The sequence below is a fragment of the Plectropomus leopardus genome, chromosome 1, assembly GCF_026936395.1.
Source record: "Plectropomus leopardus strain MGB_pleo_1.0 chromosome 1, ASM2693639v1, whole genome shotgun sequence".
Classification (NCBI taxonomy): Eukaryota; Metazoa; Chordata; class Actinopteri; order Perciformes; family Serranidae; genus Plectropomus; species Plectropomus leopardus.
In genome coordinates, this window is record NC_142176.1 from 16,478,771 (window position 1) to 16,504,732 (window position 25,962).

General features: G+C 37.9%; 3 protein-coding genes across 3 annotated transcripts; 2 read left to right on the forward strand and 1 right to left on the reverse strand.

Moving 5' to 3' along the window:
- Window positions 1–1,298: 1,298 nt before the first annotated feature.
- On the forward strand, window positions 1,299–6,449 carry mrpl16 (mitochondrial ribosomal protein L16). Its single transcript, XM_042488245.2, has 5 exons — window positions 1,299–1,535; window positions 3,226–3,297; window positions 3,494–3,642; window positions 4,679–4,972; window positions 6,063–6,449. Exons 1-5 carry the CDS (start codon window positions 1,466–1,468, stop codon window positions 6,252–6,254), a joined length of 777 nt encoding a protein of 258 aa, XP_042344179.1. The 5' UTR covers window positions 1,299–1,465; the 3' UTR covers window positions 6,255–6,449.
- Window positions 6,450–6,761: 312 nt separating this feature from the next.
- cenpq (centromere protein Q) lies at window positions 6,762–15,800 on the forward strand. The gene is made up of 8 exons (XM_042489027.2): window positions 6,762–7,701; window positions 7,806–7,866; window positions 8,528–8,636; window positions 9,397–9,465; window positions 9,795–9,924; window positions 11,459–11,578; window positions 12,324–12,398; window positions 12,812–15,800. Exons 1-8 carry the CDS (start codon window positions 7,591–7,593, stop codon window positions 13,025–13,027), a joined length of 891 nt encoding a protein of 296 aa, XP_042344961.1. The 5' UTR covers window positions 6,762–7,590; the 3' UTR covers window positions 13,028–15,800.
- Window positions 15,801–17,499: 1,699 nt separating this feature from the next.
- Window positions 17,500–23,787, reverse strand: LOC121944624 (C3a anaphylatoxin chemotactic receptor). Its single transcript, XM_042488490.2, has 3 exons — window positions 21,591–23,787; window positions 20,498–20,653; window positions 17,500–19,629 (listed from the first exon to the last, which is right to left on the reverse strand). Exons 1-3 carry the CDS (start codon window positions 21,597–21,599, stop codon window positions 18,676–18,678), a joined length of 1,119 nt encoding a protein of 372 aa, XP_042344424.1. The 5' UTR covers window positions 21,600–23,787; the 3' UTR covers window positions 17,500–18,675.
- Window positions 23,788–25,962: the final 2,175 nt, after the last annotated feature.

Below are 25,962 nucleotides of genomic sequence, written 5' to 3' on the forward strand. Positions count from 1 at the left end.
AAAGGATGAGAAATCAAAACATAGTTTTTTTTTCCCAGCCACGCACAGCTGTATATGTATGTATGGGAATATAGTTTGTAGGCTATTCTAACCAGACCACCCTCTCACCTCCAGGTTTCTTTTTCTGTCTTTCATTCCCCCCTTCTCACCAATTTCACCTCTTGTGCTCCTGGTAGTCTTATCTCACTCCATAAAAAAGGCCCCAGGCCCCACAACACCTTTTATTTTCTATCTCATACAAATAATACACATTAAATTGCCAGCCAGATCTCAACAGACGCAAAGATAAAGTTTGGCACAGACTTTTACATTAGCTGATTATGAGTGACATGAATGACCAAGCCCTTTGACAAAAATGTAAAGTTAATAACAGTGTCTTCACATACAGGTTCTGGCATGGGGCCTCCTGAGGGCTTGGGCCTGGCACTAGTAGGCTCCTTCACTAATACACCCATGGACAGTCATGGTGCCCAGTGGATAAATCCTTCCCAGACTTTTCCTCTAGCACCAACAGGTCAACGTTTTCTTGTGTCCTGTGAAATATTTCAGTATGTAGTAAAAGACACAGTATTTTCGAGCATGTGTGGCTCCCAAATGACTCTGCCTAATAACTCTAACGTTTGACTTTGGATAAAGCATATAGTCATATTTGATACTGCACACACACTCTGGACCATACAGGATGAATTGTACAGTAATTTTGGTCGTTTACCGCCACCCTCTGGTCAAAATGATAATTTATAAAACATTCTGCTGCATGACCTAATGCCTGCAAAACTAAAAACATTCCTATCATTCTCAGCTTTACTTTGTGTGCAGTGCTAATCAGCGCTAATGGTAGCATACTAACATGATAACATTTACAGTGATTAAAAATATTTTTTTTATCTTCATTCACGAGACTAGGTTTGAGTATGATTGTTTTATGATCAGTCATTACAGCAGGACAGAGATTTACTTCTGTTAACTGTCTTCCCATAGGCTATCATTAAATTATATCAAAAGAGAGAAATTTTTGTTGCTCCAAATGTATTGTGGGCTAGATCAGATGTCCAGTGAGTTTGAGTGATAGCAAAAGTTAACAAGGTTGTTCTCCCCATCCTTGGATCATGAAGGATGTCTGTCCAGTTGGTGTGACAATTTCATATTTGAATTAGGCCTGATAAATGTAAGCGTTAGATTTATTCATTTTTATTCAATACAAGCAGTAATTGTGGAAATGAAGCTGATATCATGTATAAAAGGCTGTATAATAGATGTGTAGAAAATACTTTTATTGTGAAAACGCTCTCATTCCGGAAGTGTGTCTCCTTCTGGCGGAAGTAATAAGAGAAGCGTCTCAACAATGGCAGCGACCTTGTGCAGAGCATGTTGTCTATAACAGTGTATTTAATCGAAATGCTCGTTTATGGGCCACAAGAAGTGACAGTTTAGTGTTTATAGTTTCCTATTTAACGTTAACATCATGTTTTCCTTAATGAAGGCTGCTGTCGGCGGACTGACCGGAATCTGCAGAGTCTCCGGTCACCAACAAGGTAACGTGAACACAAGTGAGCTAACAACGCTAACGTGACATTAACGTCAACAACTCGCTCCTTTATTGCCTGAGGTGTAGATATTTATTTATTGCTTTGTGCAAAGGGAGGCGTACACATTAATGATCATTGCTTTGAATGTTAAAGTGATGTTTTTTTCTTATTTAGTTTGTAGCCTCTGGACATGTGTTGATAAGCAATAACTGCGATACTACCACTTACTAACATGCTGCACATTAGAAAATAATAGTCATATATGAAGTAAAACATAAATCACTGACTCTGTGGTTTAAAACCAGTACAGACTGTACATAAAGACATGTTGGTGTTAACAAGATCACTGAAGAGACTTTTTTTTTTCAATTATAATTGTTATTTGTCTCCTTAACCTGAAAAACACACACCGTTTAGACCTTTAAAAACTAAAAAAAAAAACTAAAAACATGATGAGGAGGATGATGATGATTATTAAAAACATAGAAAAAATACACAGAACAAGCAAGGGAATAGATCTGCAAATACCAAGGATAGAGTTAAGCAACAATGGTAGAAATGGTGCTATAACACATTCGAATGCAAAAAAGGAACAATAGGAGTTTTATTATTTTGAAATTAAAATAGAAAGTGATTTTTATAACTACAAGGGAACAAAAACAAAACGGAGAAACACTCAGGTAAATAAATAAGAGCACAAAAACAGGAAAGAGGAAAGAAACATTAAAAGAGCAAATGCAGTTTTTCCATATGTTTTAGCTACTTGAAGTAGTTTTTTTTATTTATGAACACGGTGAAAGAGGGAGTACCAGAACAATCACAAGATTAACTGTATTGTAAATGTAAATGTTTGCATTTAGGTCATTCATAAAATAAACTATATTATGGTAACTAAATAGTTTATATTATCCATTTTTAGTGACAACCAGTTGTATATCAGACCAAAACAAATTAACATATAGGATATTTAAACAATAGATACTCAATTGTTTCATTCTCTTAGGTGCAAGTGTCTATTTCAAACTTAAATCTTTTGTGAAGAAAATCACTAACAGGGCCACACAATTCAGACTTGGTCAAGTAAGTTTTTGTTTACATCACCACAATGCATCTAAATCGATTTTGTTTTATCTAAATGGAAAATATCACAAAATAACACATAAAATCACTACAGTTTCTCTCTCTACAGTTCATCTTGAAGAATCATTTGTTTAAATTTATCCTTGTAAAGGTGTAGTATGCATCTTCCTTAAAGAAAAAACTAATTGGCAAATGCAAAAGTAATTCCTCTCAATCTTCACTTGTGACCCACTTGAAGTGCATAGTGGTGTATTTATCTACAGAGACCCTGCCTGTATTTTCTTATTTTTGTCTTATTTTACTATGTTTGGGATGTTTTGGTGCATAGCGTGCGTGTGAGGATGGGACTTTATAAAGAGGTAGCGATCAGGAAGAAGCAACACGCAAGAGACGGCTGCGAAAATTGCAGATTCAAATGCAAAAACTGAAATATAACAAATGCCAAACTGACACAGCTCATTCCAAAATGAGAGTGAGTCTGGGGCCGGCTTTCAATTTTGCTGGCAAACATGTATTCAAACAGTAACCAACAATTCCTGCATACATTGCCTTTAAACTGAGCAATAATACATTAACAGTTAGACAACAGTTTCATATTCTGCTATTTGTTTCGCAGGTCTTTTACACAGCCACTTGAAGATCCTAACTGCTGGCCTGAAGTCATATGACATACCTCCAGACTTCAGCGGTAATCATTCATGTTCTTGTCCGTTAGCTGTTAGGATTTTTCATTGTTATATTTATGCATTTATGCAGTTGATAACACTGTGGAGACTCTGCACAGGCCTTTGTCCTTGCTCCAGCCTTTGTTCAAGTAGACACATCAGCCTGGTGCTGTATGTTAACACTGTTCATGATTCCTAACTCTTGCTTTTACTTTAAAGATATGGTGCTACCAGAGAAGACCAAACTGAAGTTTTTGGACAAGGTGCCTAATGTTGTAAAGGCCAGGAAATCGATGAAGAGACTATGGGACATCCAAGGCCAAGAGTGGAAAGAAAACTCCTTCACAACAGGACGGTATGCGATAATGGTGAGTACATTTATGTTTTGTAAACACTGATGTTTATGTCAGTGCTGCTTCAAGCATTGAGATGTATTAAGATTATATTATCTGCATTATTCTGTGACTTTCATTTAATGTTAAACCTTCTGTAACTGTGTATTGTCAGACTTGTAAAGCCGACTGTTACTTATTTCACAGCACTTACAAGACACAAAGCGCTCTTTCTCACAGTGCAGAATTAAACCGCAACCTTGAACTTTAGTTTTACATTTATGCAAAATAGAAGATGACTCAGTGCGTTTACATGATGTTAGAAAAAGTCAAATTTTTGTGTAAGTCTGACTAACTGACTTCTATTCAATACATTTTATGACTAAAAATCAGTGGTGTAATGTAAGGAAGTACTAATACTTTGTTTCAGTACTAAGTAGTATCTATTGGGAGTATCTGTACTTGAGTTTTATGTTTCTTTCACTTTTCCACCATTGAAAAAGTCTGTATACTTATACTCCATTACATTTTTCTAAGCTTTTTAGTAACTTACTACAGAATAGAGGAGGAAAGGAGGACGGGACGGATGGACAAATGAAGGAATGGGAGGGAAAGAAAATCTTGATTTTGTTTATTAAATCCTTTAAGTTGTAAAAAAAAAACTAATTTTTCAAGTGTAATGTAGGCTTCATTTTTTAGGTTGTGATTATCAATATTCTGACCGCTTGCTTTTTTATTACCAGCATTTACTTGTACTTTTACTTTCAATACTTAAGTACATTTAATGTCACAAAATTATTTTTGATACTTAAGTTCAGTAAGTATAGGATATTTTAGGATTTTTACTCAAGTAATATTCTAATAGATGACTTTATCTTTTTGTACCAAAGTAATTCTCTGATTAGATATCTGTATTTTTGCTCAAGTATGGCTTTCAGGTACTTTAATCATCAACAACTTCATTGCGTTCCCCATCACACACAATCTAACTTTACTTTATTGCCAAGTAAAAAAATTAAAAGTGAAAAACATTTCAAATTTACTTCCCCTTATCGCTCTCTCTGATGTTTAGGCCATGGGTGGGGGCTACCTTCACTGGGGTCACATGGAGATGATGCGTCTATCCATCAACCGCAAGATAGATTCCCAGACTACATATGCCATCTGGCGCATCAAGGCTCCACACAAATCCGTCACACGTAAAGGTCTCGGTCAGCGCATGGGTGGCGGCAAGGGAGCCATCGACCACTATGTGACACCTGTCCGTTACGGTCATTTTATTGTGGAGCTCGGCGGGAAGATGGAGCTGGGGGAGGTTGAGCATATCTTGAATACCGTGGCCAAGAAGCTGCCCTTTCCTGCCAAGGTGAGATGACAGATGCAGTATATTCTGTACTTTACTCATTGGTGTCTTACATATACAGGGTTCCCACGGTCATGGAAAACCTGGAAAAGTAATGAAATTTCACGATCACATTTCCCAGGCCTGGAAAAGTCATGGAACTACCGAAAGTCATTGAAAGTTTTTGAAAAATCGTGGAAATTTGTCATGACATTAATGTAATTTAAAAGTGAATTTCTTCTCTGTAGCTGACGACGTGACTTAGTTTTATTATGCATCAACATGTGGCAACGTTTTGGATGTTTATGTTTATTTGTTCATCACGAATGTTTCATTTTCTCCCCATATTCTGTCTCTTCCATAATGTATGCCCATAGACACCATCTATTGTGGTAGTGGTATGAGTATCCCAAAGGATTGGGGAGGCGCCTCCCCAATCCTGAAACACCACTGGTAGTATTTGGTAGCCTAACACTGTGTCCTAACTGGACCCGACGTGAGCGAGCGTCAGCAACTAAAGAGCGGATCACACTGAGATGCGTCACCAGTAAAACCTTTGTTTCCCTATGCTTAAGCACGCTTGTCGGGCGCTCCTTTCTTGCTGCTGTGCGACGTGTTTTTCTGGAGATTTTCTGGCATGCATAAAAGTAAAAATATTTTCAGCTTTTTTGCTCAAGGCGTGCAGTTGCATTACTTGTCAATGTCACTGTTGGCCATGCATTATGCACACACAGCCTCACTCCACAGGTGCTCCCAGCTGTTTTTCCAGATGTGCTTCCAAGGGGTTTTCGGAGAAGTCTGGCGTGTTCACCTGGATGTTGTGTTCGCGTCTACTGCAGAGTTATTTGATGTGGGTGTGAATGCCGATTGTACGCATTCTTATCGCATTTCAAAGCCAAATGTTGGCAGGTGGTTTGTTTTTTTTTGTGCAGTGGGAATGAGGCTTTACGGTTGTATTGCCTCTGAAAGAAACCTGTTTTGCTTCTGCTTTGTCTTGTTTGTCAAAGTACTTTGTAAACCCTGTTTTTTTAAAGTGCTATATAAATGAAACTATTACTATTGTTGTTGTTGTTAAAAAATAACTCAACTTGATTGCATTGTGTTCTTCCTATAGGTTGTGAGTAAAGAGAGCCTGGCAGCCATGAAAAAGCAGCTGGCTGAAAAGAGGCAGAACAACCAGAATCCCTGGACCTTTAGGGAGGTAGTGCGAGGAAACATGCTGGGTATCAGGAAAGTGCTCAGCCCCCTCGACCTTCACAACCACGGACGCTTCACAGGCAGATTTCACAATCCGTGGAGGGTGTGACGGACTTGAGCGAAATATCAACACAGTGTAATGCTGTTACACCATCCAGACCACATCAATGAAAAAGCAACCAAAATATTCAGTCATATTTGGGTGTCCTGTTTCAGGTCCTGTTTTTTTTACATAATTGTATAAGTCAGTTGGACAGTTTGTTGTTTTTCTGCTTTAAAAAAAACTAATAAACTAAATGACGTATTTCAGTGTCTCATGTGGGTTGAAGTATTTTGAGAGTATTAAGTCTGAAAGTCTTTTTGTCTGAATGTCTCATTAAATTAGAAATAAATAAAAACAAACTAGTTGATCTTATTAAAGTATTTACTTTAAGTTGTTAGTTGTATAATATGTCAAATGGAGAGCACCTGTTTCTATTTAAAGGGACAGTTCACTTAATCCAAATTACATACACGCCTTTCCTTTTGTGAAGAGATATCAGCCACAGATGTCTGCCTTTCCTCCATTATTATAGAACTATATGGCTTGAGGTACTCAACGAGCCCAAAAAGTACTTTTGAAAAATGAGTAGATGTAACGTCGTTATGTTGTATTCAGAGATTGTATAGAAGTACATGTTTAGTAGTACTCTAAGCCTGTAAAATTCCAAAATTATTTTTACCATTAGTTTTTGAAAGCACTTCTCTAGGAACCTGCTGTCTGAGAAACTGAAGAGCAACACGCGCTTCTGGAGAGGCTGATGAAAACATTAGTATATTAAAAAAAACACAAATGTGTGAACTAGAAACCGTATTCACATTTCCCAAAATGGCTTCAGTCCACTTAGTAGATGAGTTATTTTTGCCCTGTGTGACAACTTACAGGTAACATTGTCGTCTCTCACCCTCAGTTATTTTTCATGTTAAGTACGGCTCCTGTGTCTGCCAATACGTAGGTAAGTTAATATTTGTAATTTTAAATTCTTCCTTAAACCCCATGGATGTATTAAGAAGATCTGACCCAAGTAACGCAACTGTAGGCTAAGAGGAGTGTCTGCCTGTCAGGCGTAAGTCCGGGTTAATAGTTTTCAGTACGTTTCACGCATGCGCAGGGAGCGCTAAGCTTCGAAAACAGCAGCGCGAAAAGCAGCTCGGCTGGTGACAACAAACCGCCGCGTTTACGATTTTATTTTCAGAAATGTGAGCGACATTTGTAACTTAACTAACCTACCCGATTTAAATCTTAATTTGTACACCAAGAAACATTTTTATGGTGACTTTACTCGCGCCGGCTTATTTTAGTCACGTTAGCTTATCTGGACGTTAAAGCATAGCGTTACTTCAGCGTTACATTTTGCTTTATATTTAACGGTTATCGTTTACTAAGCTAGCTAACGTTACCGGATATGAAGCCTGTAAGAGGTTCAAACCGGGCCGCATCAAAAGCACCTAACGTTACCCTGAAAAACAAGAAAAAACGAGACCAGAAAACGCAACAGCAAGTAACAGAACACCAGGTAAGATAAAGTAAACACGGCTGACTGTTTGTCTGCTTTGGCCTGTTTGTCTTCTGTTGACCTGTGAGCTAACGGTGCTTTACACTTTAATAATGTTTTTACAGGACCCTGAGCCCAGCGATGTTAAACACGGCACCCACCCAAAACCAGCAAAGAAGAGGAAAGGTAAGAACAGGTTTTTTAGCACAATTGGCCTTATGCATCAACATTCACTTAAATTTCCCTTAATTTTCTGGTAAGAGAAAATATAAGAAGTCAACTCCAGATGCACTTAGCGCTTTTAACCATCCAAATTTGCTCTTACCCATGTGTGCTTAATGATGAATCTCACTTAATCATAAGTCGCCTATTAGCATAGTTAACGCCCCTAAACACTATATAAGTGAGACAAAAATGGTTGTAAGAGGAGGAACTTCTGCATTAGTGAAACTGACCTAGGATGTGAAATAAATTTTAAATATATCTGATTTCAGAACAATGCATTTATATACAATTATGTAAAGAGTCCTTAGGTTTCACGAAAGGCGCTATGTAAAGTTATTGTTATTTTTTAAGTATTTAAAGTAAAAGTGCACATGCAATAAGGTTTAAATAAATTTTAAATCAAAAATAATTTAAAGGAAAAAGTAGCAATTCCTCATACATACAGTATATTATGAGATTCTTGCATGAGGCCCAATGTCCTGACTCGTCAGATATCTTCATGTTAAATCAGGCAGGAACAGTGATGCAGCATACTGTAAGAGATGCACCACAAAGAAAACCAGCCCTACTAATGTTAGATTCTGTTTTCTTGTGTTGCTCCTGTGTGTGTGTCCAAAAATAGCTGAAGGCTCATCTTCAGTCCCAAACAAAGTCAGAGGTCAGGAGAAGTGGGAGCCGATGTCACGATCCTCCATCATTGCTCTAGAGAACATCATGGACTTGTCAATACTGTGAGTGTCACTATGTTTTTCACTTTTTTATTGACACTAACAGAGAGGTATTAATTCAACTATAAGTTAATCACTGAGATTGTACTTGGCTGTACATTGAAATGAGTTTCTAATGTTTTGTCCAGCTCATTTAAAGGCTGCATTACATTAAAGTGATGAGCTATTCTATTATTTGCCTTAACCTTAGTCATTATATCCACATTACTGATGATTATTTATTAAAAATCTAACTTTGTAAATATTCCTGAAAACACCAATATTAGCAATATTGACATATGGTCAAAAATATTGTCATATTTGCTTTTCTCCATATTGCCCAGCTTTAGGTGTACTTAATAGATTGCATGGAGAGTGTTTGTTACAGTATGTATTGTAACTAGAGCTAAATCGATAAATTAGTCCGCTTATTGCAGATGTGGCGGTATCAGTGTATATGTGGACTGATGGGTAAAAAGAGCTTAGCATACAGAAACATGAACTAGTTATAAGGTAATTGTAAAAAAAAAAAAATGTCTCCACACAATTTGTTCATCAGAGAGCACTGGCTAATTGTTCTTTTTTTTTTTTTTTTAGATTTTTAAGCACTTAAATATTGATTATAGGTATCAACCTCAAAAATCCAGTATTGGTCAGACTGTAATTTCGCCAGTTTAAACTAATCATCAGTTTGTATCTTGACAAATCCAGGAGGCACTTCAATTACTGCCGATGAATCCTACTCAAAACCAACTTGTTGTGGATGCTTTTTCTGTTTCCCCAGAGCAACTCTTGCTTTGAGGCGCAAAGAGAAGAAAGAGAGCCAGGAACATCTGAACATAATGAAAACCAGGTGAGCAAGAAATTAGAAATTCAAATGTTCAAAATAAAATAGAATGAACCTGTTCTCTTGTGGTTATGTATTTACTGTCCCCTCCACTTACATCTCTAATAAATAAGAGCAAGTAAAAAGATGAATTGATTTGCGATCATACTAGTTTGATAAAATACCAGTGAAAGTTGATGAACAAACATAACTTAACCGTCTTATTACTTAACCTGAGTAGTTTGGGTTTAAACATAAGTATTTGAAAGCACTTGACAGAAAATAATATTAACTGTGAAAGGTCATGTCTTGGTTAACTTGTTTTTTGCTGACATATTTCCCCGAACTTTTTTTAGGTTTCTTGCTCAATGTTCAGAGCTCAAAGTTCCGGTGCAGAAACAAAAAGATTTTGAGCAATCATCTCAACGCCACCAGGAGGAGGCTAAGAGGTCAGAGGTTGGAAAGACAACTCTGAGCACCCTGGAGGTGAGAAACACTAACCTGAGGGGACTCTTACAGTTCGACGGTGATGCTCTGTGTGATATTTTAAAAAAATGATCTTCCATTTAATTTTTCATCGAAGTTAGTGCTGAAACAATCAACTGATTAGTCTTTCGTGATGTAACTTCACGTGACATAGTCTTTCTTTCTAATCATTTCATCACCAAAGTAAATTCTTAAGAAAAAAGGCCACACAGAGGGTTTCAGGTCAAATGTTGGTCTCTGGGGCCTTGCAATGAGCATTTTATAGACAACATTTTTAATTGATTATGTAAAAAAAAAAAACAACAACAAAAAAACCCCACCTGAATCAAGAATGAAAATACTCATCAGCTGCAACCCTGTTTGCAATAAACAGCACAATCATTCAATCATTAATGACAGCTGTGATGTTGTGCAACAGCTTTAAAAAGGCATAATGTATGTATAGCGGGGCAGCTAGGTTAAACTATCCATAGCAATTATGATAAAAGCAACACATTTATGTTAATATGTTATGAAAAGATAATATTCAAGCGCTGCAGATTTGGTGGCCATTTTTCAAAATGGCCACCAAATAGATGCTAGATATACCTACATGATGTACAGAACTCATTCTGTGACTCTTGATGATTGCAATGATACATTTATACTGATAGATAAAATGTTAGAAGACCACAGACAGATTCTTTTGTCTTTGTTTTTATGGCTTTCTAAAAGATTTTTACCTGGAAAAAATGTGAAAACCAAATAAAAGGCAGTTTTTCCCTCAGACGCTATGTGTCATGGGGGGAGACCTGTACTGGGAATTAATCGAGATACAAAAAAAAAGTAATCTGCTCACAGGAGCACCGGAGCAATTGATGATGAGTTTCACCTTTAAGTACCAGACCAAAGTTCAACCAAAGTTCTTTATTGTTTTATCTGTGATTAGAGGTTATCAAAGACCCTGATATTTATCCACTGATATCTGTTTAAATCGCACTGCTAATAAAAAGAGAAATGCACAGAGGAAAGCTGGAGATCTTGCCCTTCTAGGGTTGAATTTGTCGTCATGCTGGCGCTCAGGCGAGGGGGTGAAGTTTGACCCTGAAGAAATCACTCATCTATCTATTTTTCTCAAGTTAAAAGCTTTTAAGAAGATTCCTTACAAAATAAAGAGAAAGGGGGACATGTCTGTGGTCTCTTAACATCTGATCTAATCATCTTGAACAAACCATGGCAATCATCTGTTCAAGAAAATCACCTTGTTTGCAACATTTAAACATATTGAGCACCTACTGTATCTCGTGGACATTTTGAAAAATGGCTGCCATGCCCATAAGTCAAATTTGCAGCGCCCTGAAATATATACCTTTTCATAACATAAACCTATATCAGGGCCAGATGTGTTGCTATTATAACAAAATGGACAATTGTAATGCTTAACTGTTCCACTAGTGTTTAAATGTTTATTAAATTATATGCAACTGAAGTGAGTAAATAACACTTGTAACTGTCTTACATTTACAATGTCGTGTTGTGGTGTCTGGGTTTCCAGAAAGACTTGAAAGCCGTTATCAGTGCGCTGGAGAGGACAGAAGAGCAGACTGTCACTTTACAGCACACTTGCAGTATGCTGAGAGACCAGTTGGAGGAGGAGGAGGAGAAGGCTAAAGAGGTGCAAAACACTAATGTCTGCCAACATTGTGAAACAAAGGAATATCTTGTGACCTTTTTTTCGTTTTTAGTTTTTTATTATTGCTATAACCTTATATTAATAACAGAATGTTGATTAGTAAAAACAAGATAGCAGTTTCTTTTCCTTTCTTTGTTTTCAGAAATACTTGCGTAGGTCTATTTATTTGTTGTTTTAATTTTCTGCTGGTCTATCGTATCAAACAGACTCATCTTTAAATCTCTTCTTCAAGCCTGCAGACATCATGGGTGAAATTGTTTGTTTTTAAATTTGATCAGACGTGAACATTTTTGTTGCAAAAAAGGTGAATCTGTCTTTATAGTACATTTTGTAATGTAGCTTTTACCAAAACACTCTGGAGGACATTTTTTTATTATTCCTAACTATTTATTAACTCTGACAAAAGTCACTTTAAAATATAACCATATTATATAGGCAGTTTCTGGAACATCAGAGTTGAGGTGACCCAGAAAGAGAAGTGGTAGATTGCATTTTTGCACACAAATGTCAGCCCGTTTTTTTCATAAGTGAGTCCATGCCTTTCTTGTTATGTGTGACCCGACGTAACAGGTTTATTCTTAAGAAAAAGTCTTAGCAGTAACTACAGGAAATGCCTGTTATCACTTTATATGATATACTTGATCAGTATATCAGCAGAGATTCGCAACACTCTTACATTTTGTATTTACTAGTATAAGATTTTGTTGCCTTGTTTGTGTTCACACAGATCTTACAGATAGCTGAACATGCAGTTCTCAGCCTTCCCACTCTACCTCCACAAAAAGAAGAATCAACATTAGAGGTGAGCATGTTTGTTGTTTGTTGCACGCTTTCACAAAATGTGGCTTGAGTTTTACTTGTCCCTATTGCACAATAGCTGTTTTCCCCTAGCGTTTTTTTCATTTTTTGTGAATAAGTTGTGGTGTAAATGCCTGAGTGGGCAGTTCCTCTACAGTGTAACAGGAAGGTCTAGACTTGTCAGCTCTGTTGTGAAACTTCTTTGTAATATTATGAAAATATTTGAAATAGTTTCTTACAAAAGGCACAGAGAAAACATGACATCTTGGGTTGTGGTTTGTCTGTGCTGATCTTATCAAGTACAGGATCATTCTTGTTACAGAGAACATTTAAAAAAAAACACTGTCAAAATACTCCACATTGAGTAGAAACACCCCAAATCATGCAGCAGTGCTTTATAATTTTTTTTTGTCTTAGGCTCGAGTGAGAAAAATTATACCGGACAGTGACTCAGAGACCACGGCCCACAAACTGGGAGAAATTCTGCAGAAATCTGAGGCCAACCAGGATGACCAGGTGCTGCTTCTACAGGCACAAAAACATGCTGATCAGCTCTTCAACCCAGGCTTCACTGCGAGTGTTGAGTCTTGTTCAGAGTGGAATCTCACTAAATCTCTGCTTACACAGGTCTGAAAGTTTATCTTTTTTTAAAGGACATTTAAGAAGTTTGCAAGTGTTTTTTTGTTTTGAGCATTGATGTATTGAGAAATATTTCTTATGATATTACTTGGTTCCACTCCAACTGCAGTAATTTCATTCAAGCAAAAGCAAAAATGCAGCCACTCTGTGTAATTAAAAATCACTTTGGCATCAACAATCATTATGCTAAAAAAAGAAAGAGAAAACTTCAATTTAAGCAGGAATTATTTTAAGAAAAATTTAAACCACAAAGTTTCTGTAAATTTCGGAAAATTGTTAAATAGAATAAAAGGACATTATATACACAGATAAATTAATACAAAAACTATTTGTTGTATTTTTTGTTATTGATAGCATAGAGGCAGACAGGAAACTAGGGGAGAGAAAAATGAAAATTATAATTAAATGAACTGCTGCCCTGTAGATGCAGTTGTTTGGTTTTGTTCTAATTTTTGTTTTTTCTTAGCTTGTTTTTGGTCAGAGGTCCAGATATCCAACTTCACTGTTGTCATTGGAGCCTAACTACCAGAACACAAACTCAACTGCATTCACAATTAAAAGCTCGTGCACTAGAATAAACAAAGTTATGACAATGGAAGTTCAAAATGCTCGGGCGTCACGTGACTCATGGAGACTTCCAATAGTTCCCCGAAGTGTCTGGCGGGCCATTTGAATACATTATATGGAGAGACAAAACTCTGATTTTCGCAAAATAGCAGTCAATAACTGCATAGATTTACAATGTACACTGAGCGCATCATATGTAGTTTCATTATTATATTGTTTTTTAAAGTAAAACGTGCTTATATTTGAAGATTAATGTTAACAGCTATGATTATATTAGATTGATTAATGTCACACTCGGGAGATTCACACATTTCAGCAGTGCAAGAGTCAGAGGCAATAGAAAAAAAGCAAGTGCTCAATAAGGGTTAAATATGATTAAAATACAAAAACAAAAAATATTTTAAAATACAAAATGTATAACATCTACACACACACACACACACACACATATATACACTGCTCAAAAAAATAAAGGGAACACTAAAATAACAAATCCTAGATCTGAATGAATGAAATATTCTTATTAAATACTTTGTTCTTTACATAGTTGAATGTGCTGACAACAGAATCACACAAAAATTATCAATGGAAATCAAATTTGTTAACCCATGGAGGTCTGGATTTGGAGTCACACTCAAAATTAAAGTGGAAAAACACACTACAGGCTGATCCAACTTTGATGTGATGTCCTTAAAACAAGTCAAAATGAGGCTCAGTAGTATGTGTGGCCTCCACGTGCCTGTATGACCTCCCTACAACGCCTGGGCATGCTCCTGATGAGGTGGCGGATGGTCTCCTGAGGGATCACCTCCCAGACCTGGACTAAAGCATCCGCCAATTCCTGGACAGTCTGTGGTGCAACGTGGCGTTGGTGGATGGAGCGAGACATGATGTCCCAGATGTGCTCAATTGGATTCAGGTCTGGGGAACGGGCGGGCCAGTCCATAGCATTAATGCCTTGGTCTTGCAGGAACTGCTGACACACTCCAGCCACTTGAACTCTAGCATTGTCTTGCATTAGGAGGAACCCAGGGCCAACCACAGCAGCATATGGTCTCACAAAGGGTCTGAGGATCTCATCTCGGTACCTAATGGCAGTCAGGCTACCTCTGGCGAGCACATGGAGGGCTGTGCAGCCCCCCCCCCCAAAGAAATGCCACCCCACACTATTACTGACCCACTGTCAAACCGGTCATGCTGGAGGATGTTGCAGGCAGCAGAACGTTCTCACCGGCGTCTCCAGACTCTGTCACGTGCTCAGTGTGAACCTGTTTTCATCTGTGAAGAGCACAGGGTGCCAGTGGCGAATTTGCCAATCTTGGTGTTCTCTGGCAAATGCTCAACGTCCTGCACGGTGCTGGGCTGTAAGCACAACCCCCACCTGTGGACATCGGGCCCTCATACCACCCTCATGGAGTCTGTTTCTGACTGTTTGAGCAGACACATTCATATTTGTGGCCTGCTGGAGGTCATTTTGCAGGGCTCTGGCAGTGCTCCTCCTGTTCCTCCTTGCACAAAGGAAGCGGTAGCGGTCCTGCTGCTGGGTTGTTGCCCTCCTACGGCTTCCTCCACGTCTCCTGATGTACTGGCCTGTCTCCTGGTAGCGCCTCCCTGCTCTGGACACTACGCTGACAGGCACAGCAAACCTTCTTGCCACAGCTCGCATTGATGTGCCATCCTGGATGAGCTGCACTACCTGAGCCACTTGTGTGGGTTGTAGACTCCGTCTCATGCTACCACTAGAGTGAAAGCACCGCCAGCATTCAAAAGTGACCAAAACATCAGCCAGAAAGCATAGGAACTGAGAAGTGGTCTGTGGTCACCACCTGCAGAAACACTCCTTTATTGGGGGTGCCACCTGTTGTCTGTTCCATTTGCACAACAGCATGTGAAATTGATTGTCAATGAGTGTTGCTTCCTCAATGGACAGTTTGATTTCACAGAAGTGTGATTGACTTGGAGTTACACTGTCTTGTTTAAGTCTTCCCTTTATTTTTTTGAGCAGTGTATATACACATACATACATACATACATACTATATATGTATAGTAGTTTTATATGTAAAATGTATAATTACATAGTATAAATATGAGTGATGGGGATATGACATATAATGGTTATACTGACATATACCATGATAAAGGAGCAGGTTGCTGTTTATTGCTTATATATCTTTATATATAAACGTGTATTTTATTTATCTTTGTGTTTCTACTGACTTACTTACTGCAGTTAATTAATTTCATTAATACCTAAAAATTCAGAAACATAAATAGCACATCAAGCAGTTGGTTTATGTCCTTCTTTTGTGGTGTCCTCTCAGATGGTCTCCACCATGCTTTGTTGTGCTGCATGGGAACAGTCCAGGCATGTAGAGAAAGCGACGCTGACACGCAGATGAGGAAAATGTTGTTGAGTAATGCCAGCAGAAGTAGTCTTACACTATTACCACAGATTGCTACCACAAAGAACATGTGAGGTTATCATTTTCAAAAATTGCATTAGAACAGTTAAAGAAAGAGCACACCATTAGGAAGACTTGTGTCTGATTTAATAAAAATAAGGAAAAGGGAAAGGCTTGCAGAAGGCAGGGAGCCCACGCTCAGGATGAGGGTGCTGTGTGAGTGCAGGCAGTCTCCCGGCTCTATTGAATCCTGTTAAGCTCTTTTGCTGAAAGAGAGAGGGAGAATCAATGGAAAATCAGCTGAGCTATAACATAATAAAGACAAATGGAATCAACAGAATCACAAAGCTAAAAACATTCACCCTTAAATTACATTTCTCTTTACAGTAATGTTTTTTTACATTGATTATTAGTCTCAAATATTTTATTAGTCTTAATCCTTATGTACCATAAAATAGCACTCTGCTATCAAGCACCATGATATCTTTAACAAAGCTGACATGTAACCAACTCTGAGCTGTAAAATAAATCACAAGCCTTTTCTCCACTGTAACCCCTTAATGTTTGATGAAATTACTCAAGAGCATGACATTTTAAATTTACAGGATGTTAACGGCTCACGAAATGTGTTCAGTATATACAGTACTGTTAACTAACGTTAGCTTACTCTGTTAGCATATCTGTTATTGCTTCGTAAAATCTACTCATTTAGTGTCAGATAATCCAATATCATGCTTCAATGCATATGTTATTTAGCTAAGATATGCTGATTATATCAAAACGATTCTTTAGGCATCTTACCCTGTTAAAGCCCATCGCAAATGGTCTTCTCTGCTGCAACTCCATTGCGCCACTAGCAATTAATGCTACTTCCGGGAACTATTGAGATGCTCCACGTTCTGCCATTGCTGTGAAAAAACGGTCCATTGGAGTGAACGGAGATGATGCGACTCTCTCTTAAAGGGCTCTGGTAAAAACTAACTGCTGAGTCATTATTTAAATTATTTTCTGTTGGACCTTGAAGAGATGAGAGCTTGCAAGAATAGACTGGCTGTATGATCATAAAAAAGCGGATTCATGGAAACACCCAAAAAGCAGTGATGTAGATAAAACCCCTTTCCGACAGGAACCTAAAGCCACTGTATCGCTCTCCTCAAAGCCATCATACTCCTTTAACAAAAGCAGTAATTTTACCTTGCAGATTACAGTGATTGCTCTGACTTCTGCTTCAGTTGGTTAGTTGTTATTGCATGACTTTCAGAATGCTGGTAAAATGTGCAAGTGACCACTAGATTTGCTTCACTCACTGCCACAAAAACTATTGAAATCTGCTGAATGGCTGCTCGATTTTGGAATCCACCAGCCACACTGGAAGTTATATTCCAAGTTATTTATCAATACACTGTTCATCACAAGGCTTTGGGTCAGTACTGAAGATTAGGCATTCTTGGAGGTTAATATTTTTTAATTTTATCATGCAGAACCCAACATCAGGTTATGAGGGAAAATATTTAAGCTTTTGTTTATTCATGTTTTAATGATGAGAGAAAACCCATGTAAAGTGCTACGGTTATTTACACTTGTAACCCGTTCATAAACAACGACAGAGTATAGATGTTCTTTTTATTAACAACAAATAATAATGCTCTTTGTGTATAAATGAAGCCCAGCCAACATGGATATTTTACATTCACAATGAGATATTTCCTTACTTACTGCTCAGTATGTTGTGCTTTATTCCTATAGACATGTATACATTCACGGTTCATTAGGCACAACTTGAACCAGATGTATAAACAAGGACCTGTTGTAGTCCAGACACCCTGAGTATGAGGTCAGCAGATTGGTGGATCTAAGTCACTTTTGATACTGATAAGAACAATTCATTATCACATTCATCGGCAGTGCGTCCTTGACGGTGCAATATCTTGAAGGAATCCATAGGACAAAGGTTACCCTGGGGCCAGGAAACTGGCACTGAAATACTTTTGTGTTCACTTTGGCTTGTTTACCATGAAGGTGTTCCCTGCCCACTGACGAACAGACAAGATGATTCATGAATTAATTTTTATGCCAAATCATGACCCTGCCTTCAGCGTGCTGCAACAGAAGCAGCATATCTGGAGCCTGCAGTCATGCACTTATACTGATGACACTCAGGTCCATATATCTTCTTGTTTTAAGCTGACAGCAGAGAAATCTGGCATTGCTCAGTGCTTGAGGGAGATGTAGTCCTCTTTCTGCTTTTTACTGTTGTGTTGTAATTTTCACGTCTTTGTCTGAAATGTTGAAATCACAGTTTATGGCATGAGTGCTCCAAGTCTTTAAATCACTTTTTCATCCCAAATATCCCCCATTAGGGGAATCTCCTGTTAGTTGCCAAGTGTCTGTTTCATGGGGAAATGACAGGTGGTTGTAATGAAATGACGATCCAACCACTATCACTTTAAGTTTTGGTCAAATCTGCCACCATTACATCTTTACATACAGTAACTTTAAAAATAATAGTATTCCCCTATTTCTCCATTTGATGTGTCTGTCAGATCTTTTTTGTAAAACACTGGCCTAAAGCACACCTAAACCTGTTTTTTTTACTCACACAGCTTACTTTTTGGTTATAGGTATAAGCAAAAATGGAAATAGAAAGTCATTAAGGCATTGTTGACGTCTGCTACATCTGTGAGTTTTTCAGTGAGTTCTTAAGAGACTTCCTTCGTATGGACTCCATGGAGTCTTCATTGAAGAGTCTTTCAATAGTGGAAACGAGTGAAGCTTTGATGGCGTTTCCTAAGCCGCGGGCAGCAAACACGTACAGCACCGGGTTCAGAGCACACTTGATGTACACCAGGAACAGAGAGATGTATACGCCTTTGACTGCTCTTATATGCAGTGCGGCCCACCCTGGTCGTCCCACAGACAAGGCCCGCAGGAACCGACAAACAAAGTATGGCACCCAGCAGGTTAGGAAGAAGAGCATGGTGATAAACATGACGTGGTACATCCTGGTCATCCTGCGGGCAGTTGAAGGGGAGGAAGTGGTGGGTGTCAGCGGCACTGCCTGGTGAATGGTGAGCAGTACAGCCAGATTACTTCCCAAAAACACCAGCAGAGGCAGGATGAAACCTGCTATTGTTTCTGTGACAAACAGTGCCATGTTAAACTCCCCACTCTCCACGCAATGGTATGTCCCATTTATGTTCTTCAGGATGGCACTGTGGAGGTAGGGGGCGGACAAGATGGCGGCTAGCAGCCAGAAGATGCCACAGGCCACATGAACGGCCCAGTAAGGGCGTCGCAGTCGAGCCCACACGGGCCTCAGCAGACACAGGCATCGCTCCAGGGCTATTGCACAGAGGAGGAAGGCGGAGGCGTATAACCCCATGCCTCGCATGAACATCACCAGGTGGCAAAAATGAATGCCAAATGGCCAGCTGTAGTTGTGAGCGATGTAGCCCAACATGAGCGGAGTACGCAGGATCAGCAACAGGTCGGCCGCGGCCAGGTTCAGGACATAAACACGGAAACTGCTGGCTGCCCGGGTCTCCTCACTGCTGCCTCTGCGGGCCAGGTGACGATTTCGCCGTGCAAGTGCCCAAACCACCAGCCCGTTTAGAGGCACGCCCACCTTGAGAAACGGAGAAAACCAGTCACATTTCGGACAGACTTTTAATGTAATTTAGTTTGACTTCTAGCGAAAGACACTTATTTACATTATGTCTGTTAATGAACCTGCAGTCAGTTGCCAATTAGCTTATCTTAAATGAAAGGAAATGCTTAGCTCTGTACAAAAGTAAAAAACAGGGTTCCCATGTTCATGAAAAAACCTAGAAAAGTCATGGAATTTTACAATCTCATTTTCAAGGCCTGGAAAAGCCCTGGATTTAGTCCGTTTTCTTGAAAATTTTGTGAAAGTCATGGAATTTTGTTGTGTGTAATGAAATTATTTTTACAATAATCTTGAAAGAAGAAGAAAAAAGGTAGATTTATTGGTCATTTTTTAAAGCTAGTTCAAAAAACAAAATTATATTGATCCTTAATCCTGCTACATCTTTGGGGTTGAAGTATGAGTTGATTAAAAACAGCAGCTACTATAAAGATTCCGGTTGCTTGGACATATTGCTGCTGGTGGCTTCATTCGATTCCTGCAGTGCATTTTTTGAATTTGCATCAGTCTTGTGCCCTTATGGCTCCCAACAAGGTCCACCCATCCAGTGCAACAGCTTGATCCAAGATGTTAGGGGTTAACCATGTCTCTGTGCAGATGTGCGCAGAGCAGTCTCCGCATTGCTCTTTAAATTATGTTAAAGAGCACATGCATACAAGCTGACAGACACATACAGTGGCTCTAAACAATGTTACGTTTGTGGTCCCCAAATCTCATAACTAACAGATGATCCCAACTATTATGAAGGCCCTTTGTCAGTGTTTCCAGCCCCATGTGCAGCTGTCTACAATATTTGTGGCACAGGTTGGCACCATAGAGGATTTCTCACCAGGAAGATGAGCAGAGTAGCCACTATTTGGATTCCCTGCACTGCCTCGTCCTGCCAAGAGCTGCTGGGGCTGCTGGAACTGCTAGAGTTGTTTGGGCTGCTTGTAAGCAGCGCCGCTGCATGCGTCCCATTCATATTGGCCACTGAGGTGATGAGCTGAAACACAGCAGACAGTGATTTCATGTCACAGTTTTTTCCTCTTCTTAAATTTGACTAGAAATATAAATGCCACAAAATAACAATTTCTACATTCGCATGGATGGAAACACACATGATTGCATATGGGTTTCATGTGTAAGTTGCCTAAAATTCAGACAGGCTTTCCACATCAAACACCAACATGACACCACAGACTTCCTTCCTTAAAATTCTTCAGAGCCCTTTAATTTAAGGGTATCTTTTCTGTGTTGCAGCTAAAATGTAAAGATAATTATCAACTGTGTATTTTATCCTTTAGATTTAATGAACAAAGTCAGTATCACACTGCAATCTGTGTCATATCTCTTCAGCTCTGCCAATCAAAGTTATTTTTATCATGTGAGAGGTCATTGCATGCTTGTATTCATTAGCTGGAGATTTACCTTAGTCATAACCACCACGTTTACCCCCAAACCCTTCTTCAACCTTAGTAAATGAAATTACACAAGAACCTGCTGAGTCCCCACAATGTGACCGTATTTTTGTCCCAGTGACCTCATTAATACAAACACACACTTACACATGCTTACAGCACTTGTGTCAGGTGTTTTAATGATCACAGCAGAAATGAATGTGTTATTTTTTACTGCTACCCCCGCGGCCCCAGGGCCCTGCCTGAATGTATATCTAGACCAGGCCTGTTAGTGTGGAGCTGGAATGAGAGCAGCATGCACGCACACACTCCTGCGTTAATGAACACGCGTTTGGTACACAGTAGCAGCGCCGCTCACCTGAGCCAAAGTTACTGATAGCAGTTCACTGATTACAACTTCAAAAAGTTCCAATTTCTAGAATCTTCAGTAACAAAGTTTATGATATATCTGTGTTTTTAACATCAGCCTTAAAATGCTTCTTTACATTATCAAGATGTTAATGTTAAGTGTTTGCTTCTTACCTGCTTCATTTGCCTTGTGTGTTGGAGAAAAGGAGCGGAGATAAAGAAAGAGGGAGTGCCTGCTCGCTGTTGTATGAACAGTCTCTCTCTCTCTCTTGCTCTTTCTCGCTCTCTTTCCTGTTATGATTGCAACACACACTCCTTCTCATGGGTATATCTGTAAAATCAATGAACTTCAAAAACTGTTTTGATACCTTTCAAAAAAAATGAAATGTAATTTTTTCTATATCCAAACAGCTTTGATCAACTGCTCGATAAGAATCAACAATGACCTTTGAGGCATCATCAGTATGTGATAAATTTAGTGTGCTTGCTTCAGTGGTGCACATTCATGTTCTCTAATTTACTTCTTTATCCCTCTTCTTGTTCTTTCTTGAAAAAATGGTTCCCACTATGAGTCCTGCAGGATTTCAGCAATTAACTTTATTAAACTTTTTGGACACTTTTTTGGCTTAAAGGTCCATTGCGTAGGATTAAGGGACATCTAGTGCCAGGAATTGTATATAATATTCTTAATTACATTTCCATTCCTTTATAAGGGACAGAAAATAAGAATTTTGTTTTCGTTATCATTTTTTAGCCTTTTATATTGATTTACAGAGCGGGTTTGCTTCCACGGAGTCCACCATTCACATTTTTCCCACACAAAGGAAGTTTCAGCTTTATGATCCTGTCTTGATTAGCGCTCACTTGCAAAAGAGTTTTAATTTCAGACTAACTTCCTAGTTAAATAAAGGTGATATCACCACATCCTGCATACTCGACCTTTAATTAGAAAGTAGATCATGAGGATGTGACAGGAAATGAGGGGGGAGAGCAGAATGACATAAAACACAGGTCCCTCCAGCTGTCATTGAACTCATGCTGCACATTTGATGCATTGTCTGCTTTAACTTTGAAGATATGCCATTTTTTTTATTTTCTATTTTGTCTGTATGTGTTGTACTATAAAGTGAGAAGTCTGTGGAAGGATGAGTCACAGATGCTACTGTCGGAGTGTGAAAGTGGGTTTTAACACTGAAAAAAAAAAACACCAACACTTATCTGCTAATGATGCTGCAGACATTGCACTTTACCATGACTGTGGGCTTAGAGCTCGAGCCAATTGAGTCCAGATTATGAAGCTAAGAGATTTTTACTGCACTAAAGCACTGGTTTTCCTTGTCTTGTTCTCAAGCCCATTCATTTCTACTGGAGATGTTAACTGGTCACAATATGCTTTCATTTATAAACTGTTAGCACTAGTCAGTACTCAGTGCTTATGTACCAACGAGTTCTTGGGTTAAATTATATACGAATGACAACTTGACGGTGTCACATTTTACTTGTGGTAAAGGTCATGGCATAAATGCAATAATGCACTCTAAGGTGTCCTGATACAGAAGTTAATAAAACCCTTTCAAACCTGAGCTTTGGCTTGACTTTATTCAAAAACATGGGAAAATGCAGAAGAAATTACCCAAAAATTAGCACAATAAAAGAAAAAATATAGTGTATAAAAAAATCACCTAATTAAAAAAAAAGCAAAAACAAACAAACCATGAAATAACCTAAAAATGCTATAATAATGATAATAGTGATGATAATAATAACAGTTCTGTAAAATATAGTTATGATAATTAAAAATAAATAAATACATTTGTTGGACATTTTCCTAAGCTTTACCGGGTCTTTTCGTGCAATTTGTTGACAGTAAGAATTTAAATCACCACACTTATCCTTTATAGCAGTGATTCCCAAACCTCTCCACGAATATCACTTGTCCTGCATGTTTAAGATCATTCCCTGCAGCAACACAGCTGATTCAAATAAGCAACTCGTCATCCAGCAGCTTCAGCAGCTCATAATGAGTTGATCATTTGAGTCAGCTGTGTTGAAGTGGGGCAACATCTAAAACATGCAGGACTCGTGGTGCTCGAAAAGAGGTGTAAACAGTGGTCGATGACGTATTCATATCCTTTACTATATAAAAACTACTAATACAATGTGGTGAAAATTCTCTGTTACAAGTCCTGCATGGAACTGTTACTCAGGTATGAGTAATCAGGAAAATATTCTAAAGGATTACAGTAAAAGATCCCTATGCAGAGAAATGACCAGAACTTATTGCGGAAAAAAATAAGAAAAAAAAACTATTGAAATGATAAGAAAATTTAAAAAACACCCCAAAATTTCAAAAATTATTAGAATAAAAAAAACACACACCCCAAATTCATTATTTGGTAAATAATAATAATAATAATAATAATAATAATAATAAAGAAACACCCAAAAAAACTATTGAAACCCTTGAAGTTATTTTTAAAATAAAAAAACAGCCAAAAGATTTTAAACAACAAAAATAGAAACACCCAAAAGTCCTTTGAATTATAAATAAATAAATAAAAAAGGAAAAAAAAAACTTCCTCCAAACCTCCAAATTATTTTAAAAAAAGAAAAAACGATCTTTATCAAAATATTTTAAAAACCATTCTTAAGTGTAAAGTGTTGTCATGGAAAGAAAATAATAATAATAATAATAATAATAATAATGGTACAAGTACCTCAATTTTTTTTTATTTAAGTGCACGATTAAAATTATACCTTAATGGTGCTTTGAAGGTTCACTGTGCAGGACTGTTGCTTTGCCTAAACATGCTCACCAGCACAAGTAAAGATAAAATCACACCTTTAGACTCACTCTCGTTTAGTGTTTCGCCTCGTTTCATGCATTTTCTCTGCTCTGTGTCTTTTGGATGCCTGCTGCTTATTAAGAAAATACAGGCAGAGGTATACAGATAAATCCATTGCCATGCACTTCTAGTCGGTCATCGTAAGTCATAATTAAGTGAGTGATTACTTCTGTATGAGTTAGTGTATACATTGATTTATTGAGAAATATATGAAGCGAAATGTTTAAGATTTTATTTTATTTTTTTGATTAAACATGAGCTCTTATATCAGTGTTTTCTTTGATGATAACCGAATGCTCTGTTGTGATTTGAGGCCGCAACCTGTATGGTGTTGTTACAATCCTGCTGCAATAGTCACTTTTCACCAGTAGATGGAAGTGCTGCTCACTTGGTAAACAATAAGGGAATCAGTCATTAATGTTTATGTATGATTTAAAGCAGTGATACTCAATTTATGGCCTGAAGGCCAAACCTGGCCTGGGATACAGTGTCAGGAGGCCTATAGACCGTTTTCTAAGTCACTATGAAAGTAAAGTGATTCACACTGTGATTTTATTTTGTATTTTGAATGTAAAGAAGGCAGCAGAGTGCATTAAAGAGCAGTAAATAGAGCTTTTTCATCAATAGAAAAGAGACAGAGGAAGATCCCCCAGGCTCCCCAACAGAGGTCCAGGGTTAGTCCTGAATGTTTCTGTGTGCAACTGAACTGTGTGGCTTCTTAGACTGGATTTCCCTTTTGGGAAAGATGAATGAGGACAGCAAAGGTTGTATATGCTATGCTGCATATGCTAATTTGTTTACTCTCCGGTCCCTGGTCTTCTGTCATTTTGCAAAAGTGACCTCCAGGCAAAACAAGTTGAGTATCCCTGATTTAATTTATTATTTTTTTTTTTTTAATTATGATGAGTCTTAATATATAGGTAGCTTTACAAAACTTACCGTTAGAATGAATTAGGCATCTGTGCAAGTCGTTTTAGGGAGCGTTATTGTCACACTTGACACATTCGCCACATTTCATAAGTACTGACATATATCTTTTACAAAAAGATATGTGTCTATTGTGTATCCTGAATGAGCTTTGAAGCCACTTTTCTGAAGAACACTTTGTCAATCAGTCACTTTAAAACCAATTCACACTGCAGAATACAAAAAGAATGTAGATGATAAAATGATATATGATGATAAAGATGTATGTAAATGTTATTAAATTAGTTATTGTGATCAGCTTGTCTTTGCTCATTAACAGCAAAATCAAAAGAAACAAACAAAAAAGAACACAACTGCAGTTTCATTGTATATAAGTATTCATTCATTCAATCCATGGATGCAACTATTGTTCAGCTGATTACAAAACACTTGACCAGAAGTAAAAGTATTAGACTGTTTCATACAGAGCATGATTTCACAGTGGTAGACATCTATTAATCATTAGAATTAGAAGGATTGGTTTAATGTAAATTACTCACCAAAGTTGTATATAGGAGAAGTCAGATTATCTGTATTAGGGGTATATGGGTATATACATGTTCACTTTTATGTTATCTAAATGGTAGGGTAATAGAAAATAATACTTATGTCAGTGTGATGTGTAAGTTTTTTTCCTTTTTTAATTAATTTGCAAAATTTTGTTTTTTTTTCTTTGTCATTTTCAGATATTGAGTGAAGAATGATATGGGGAAAATGAATGAATGAATTTTATT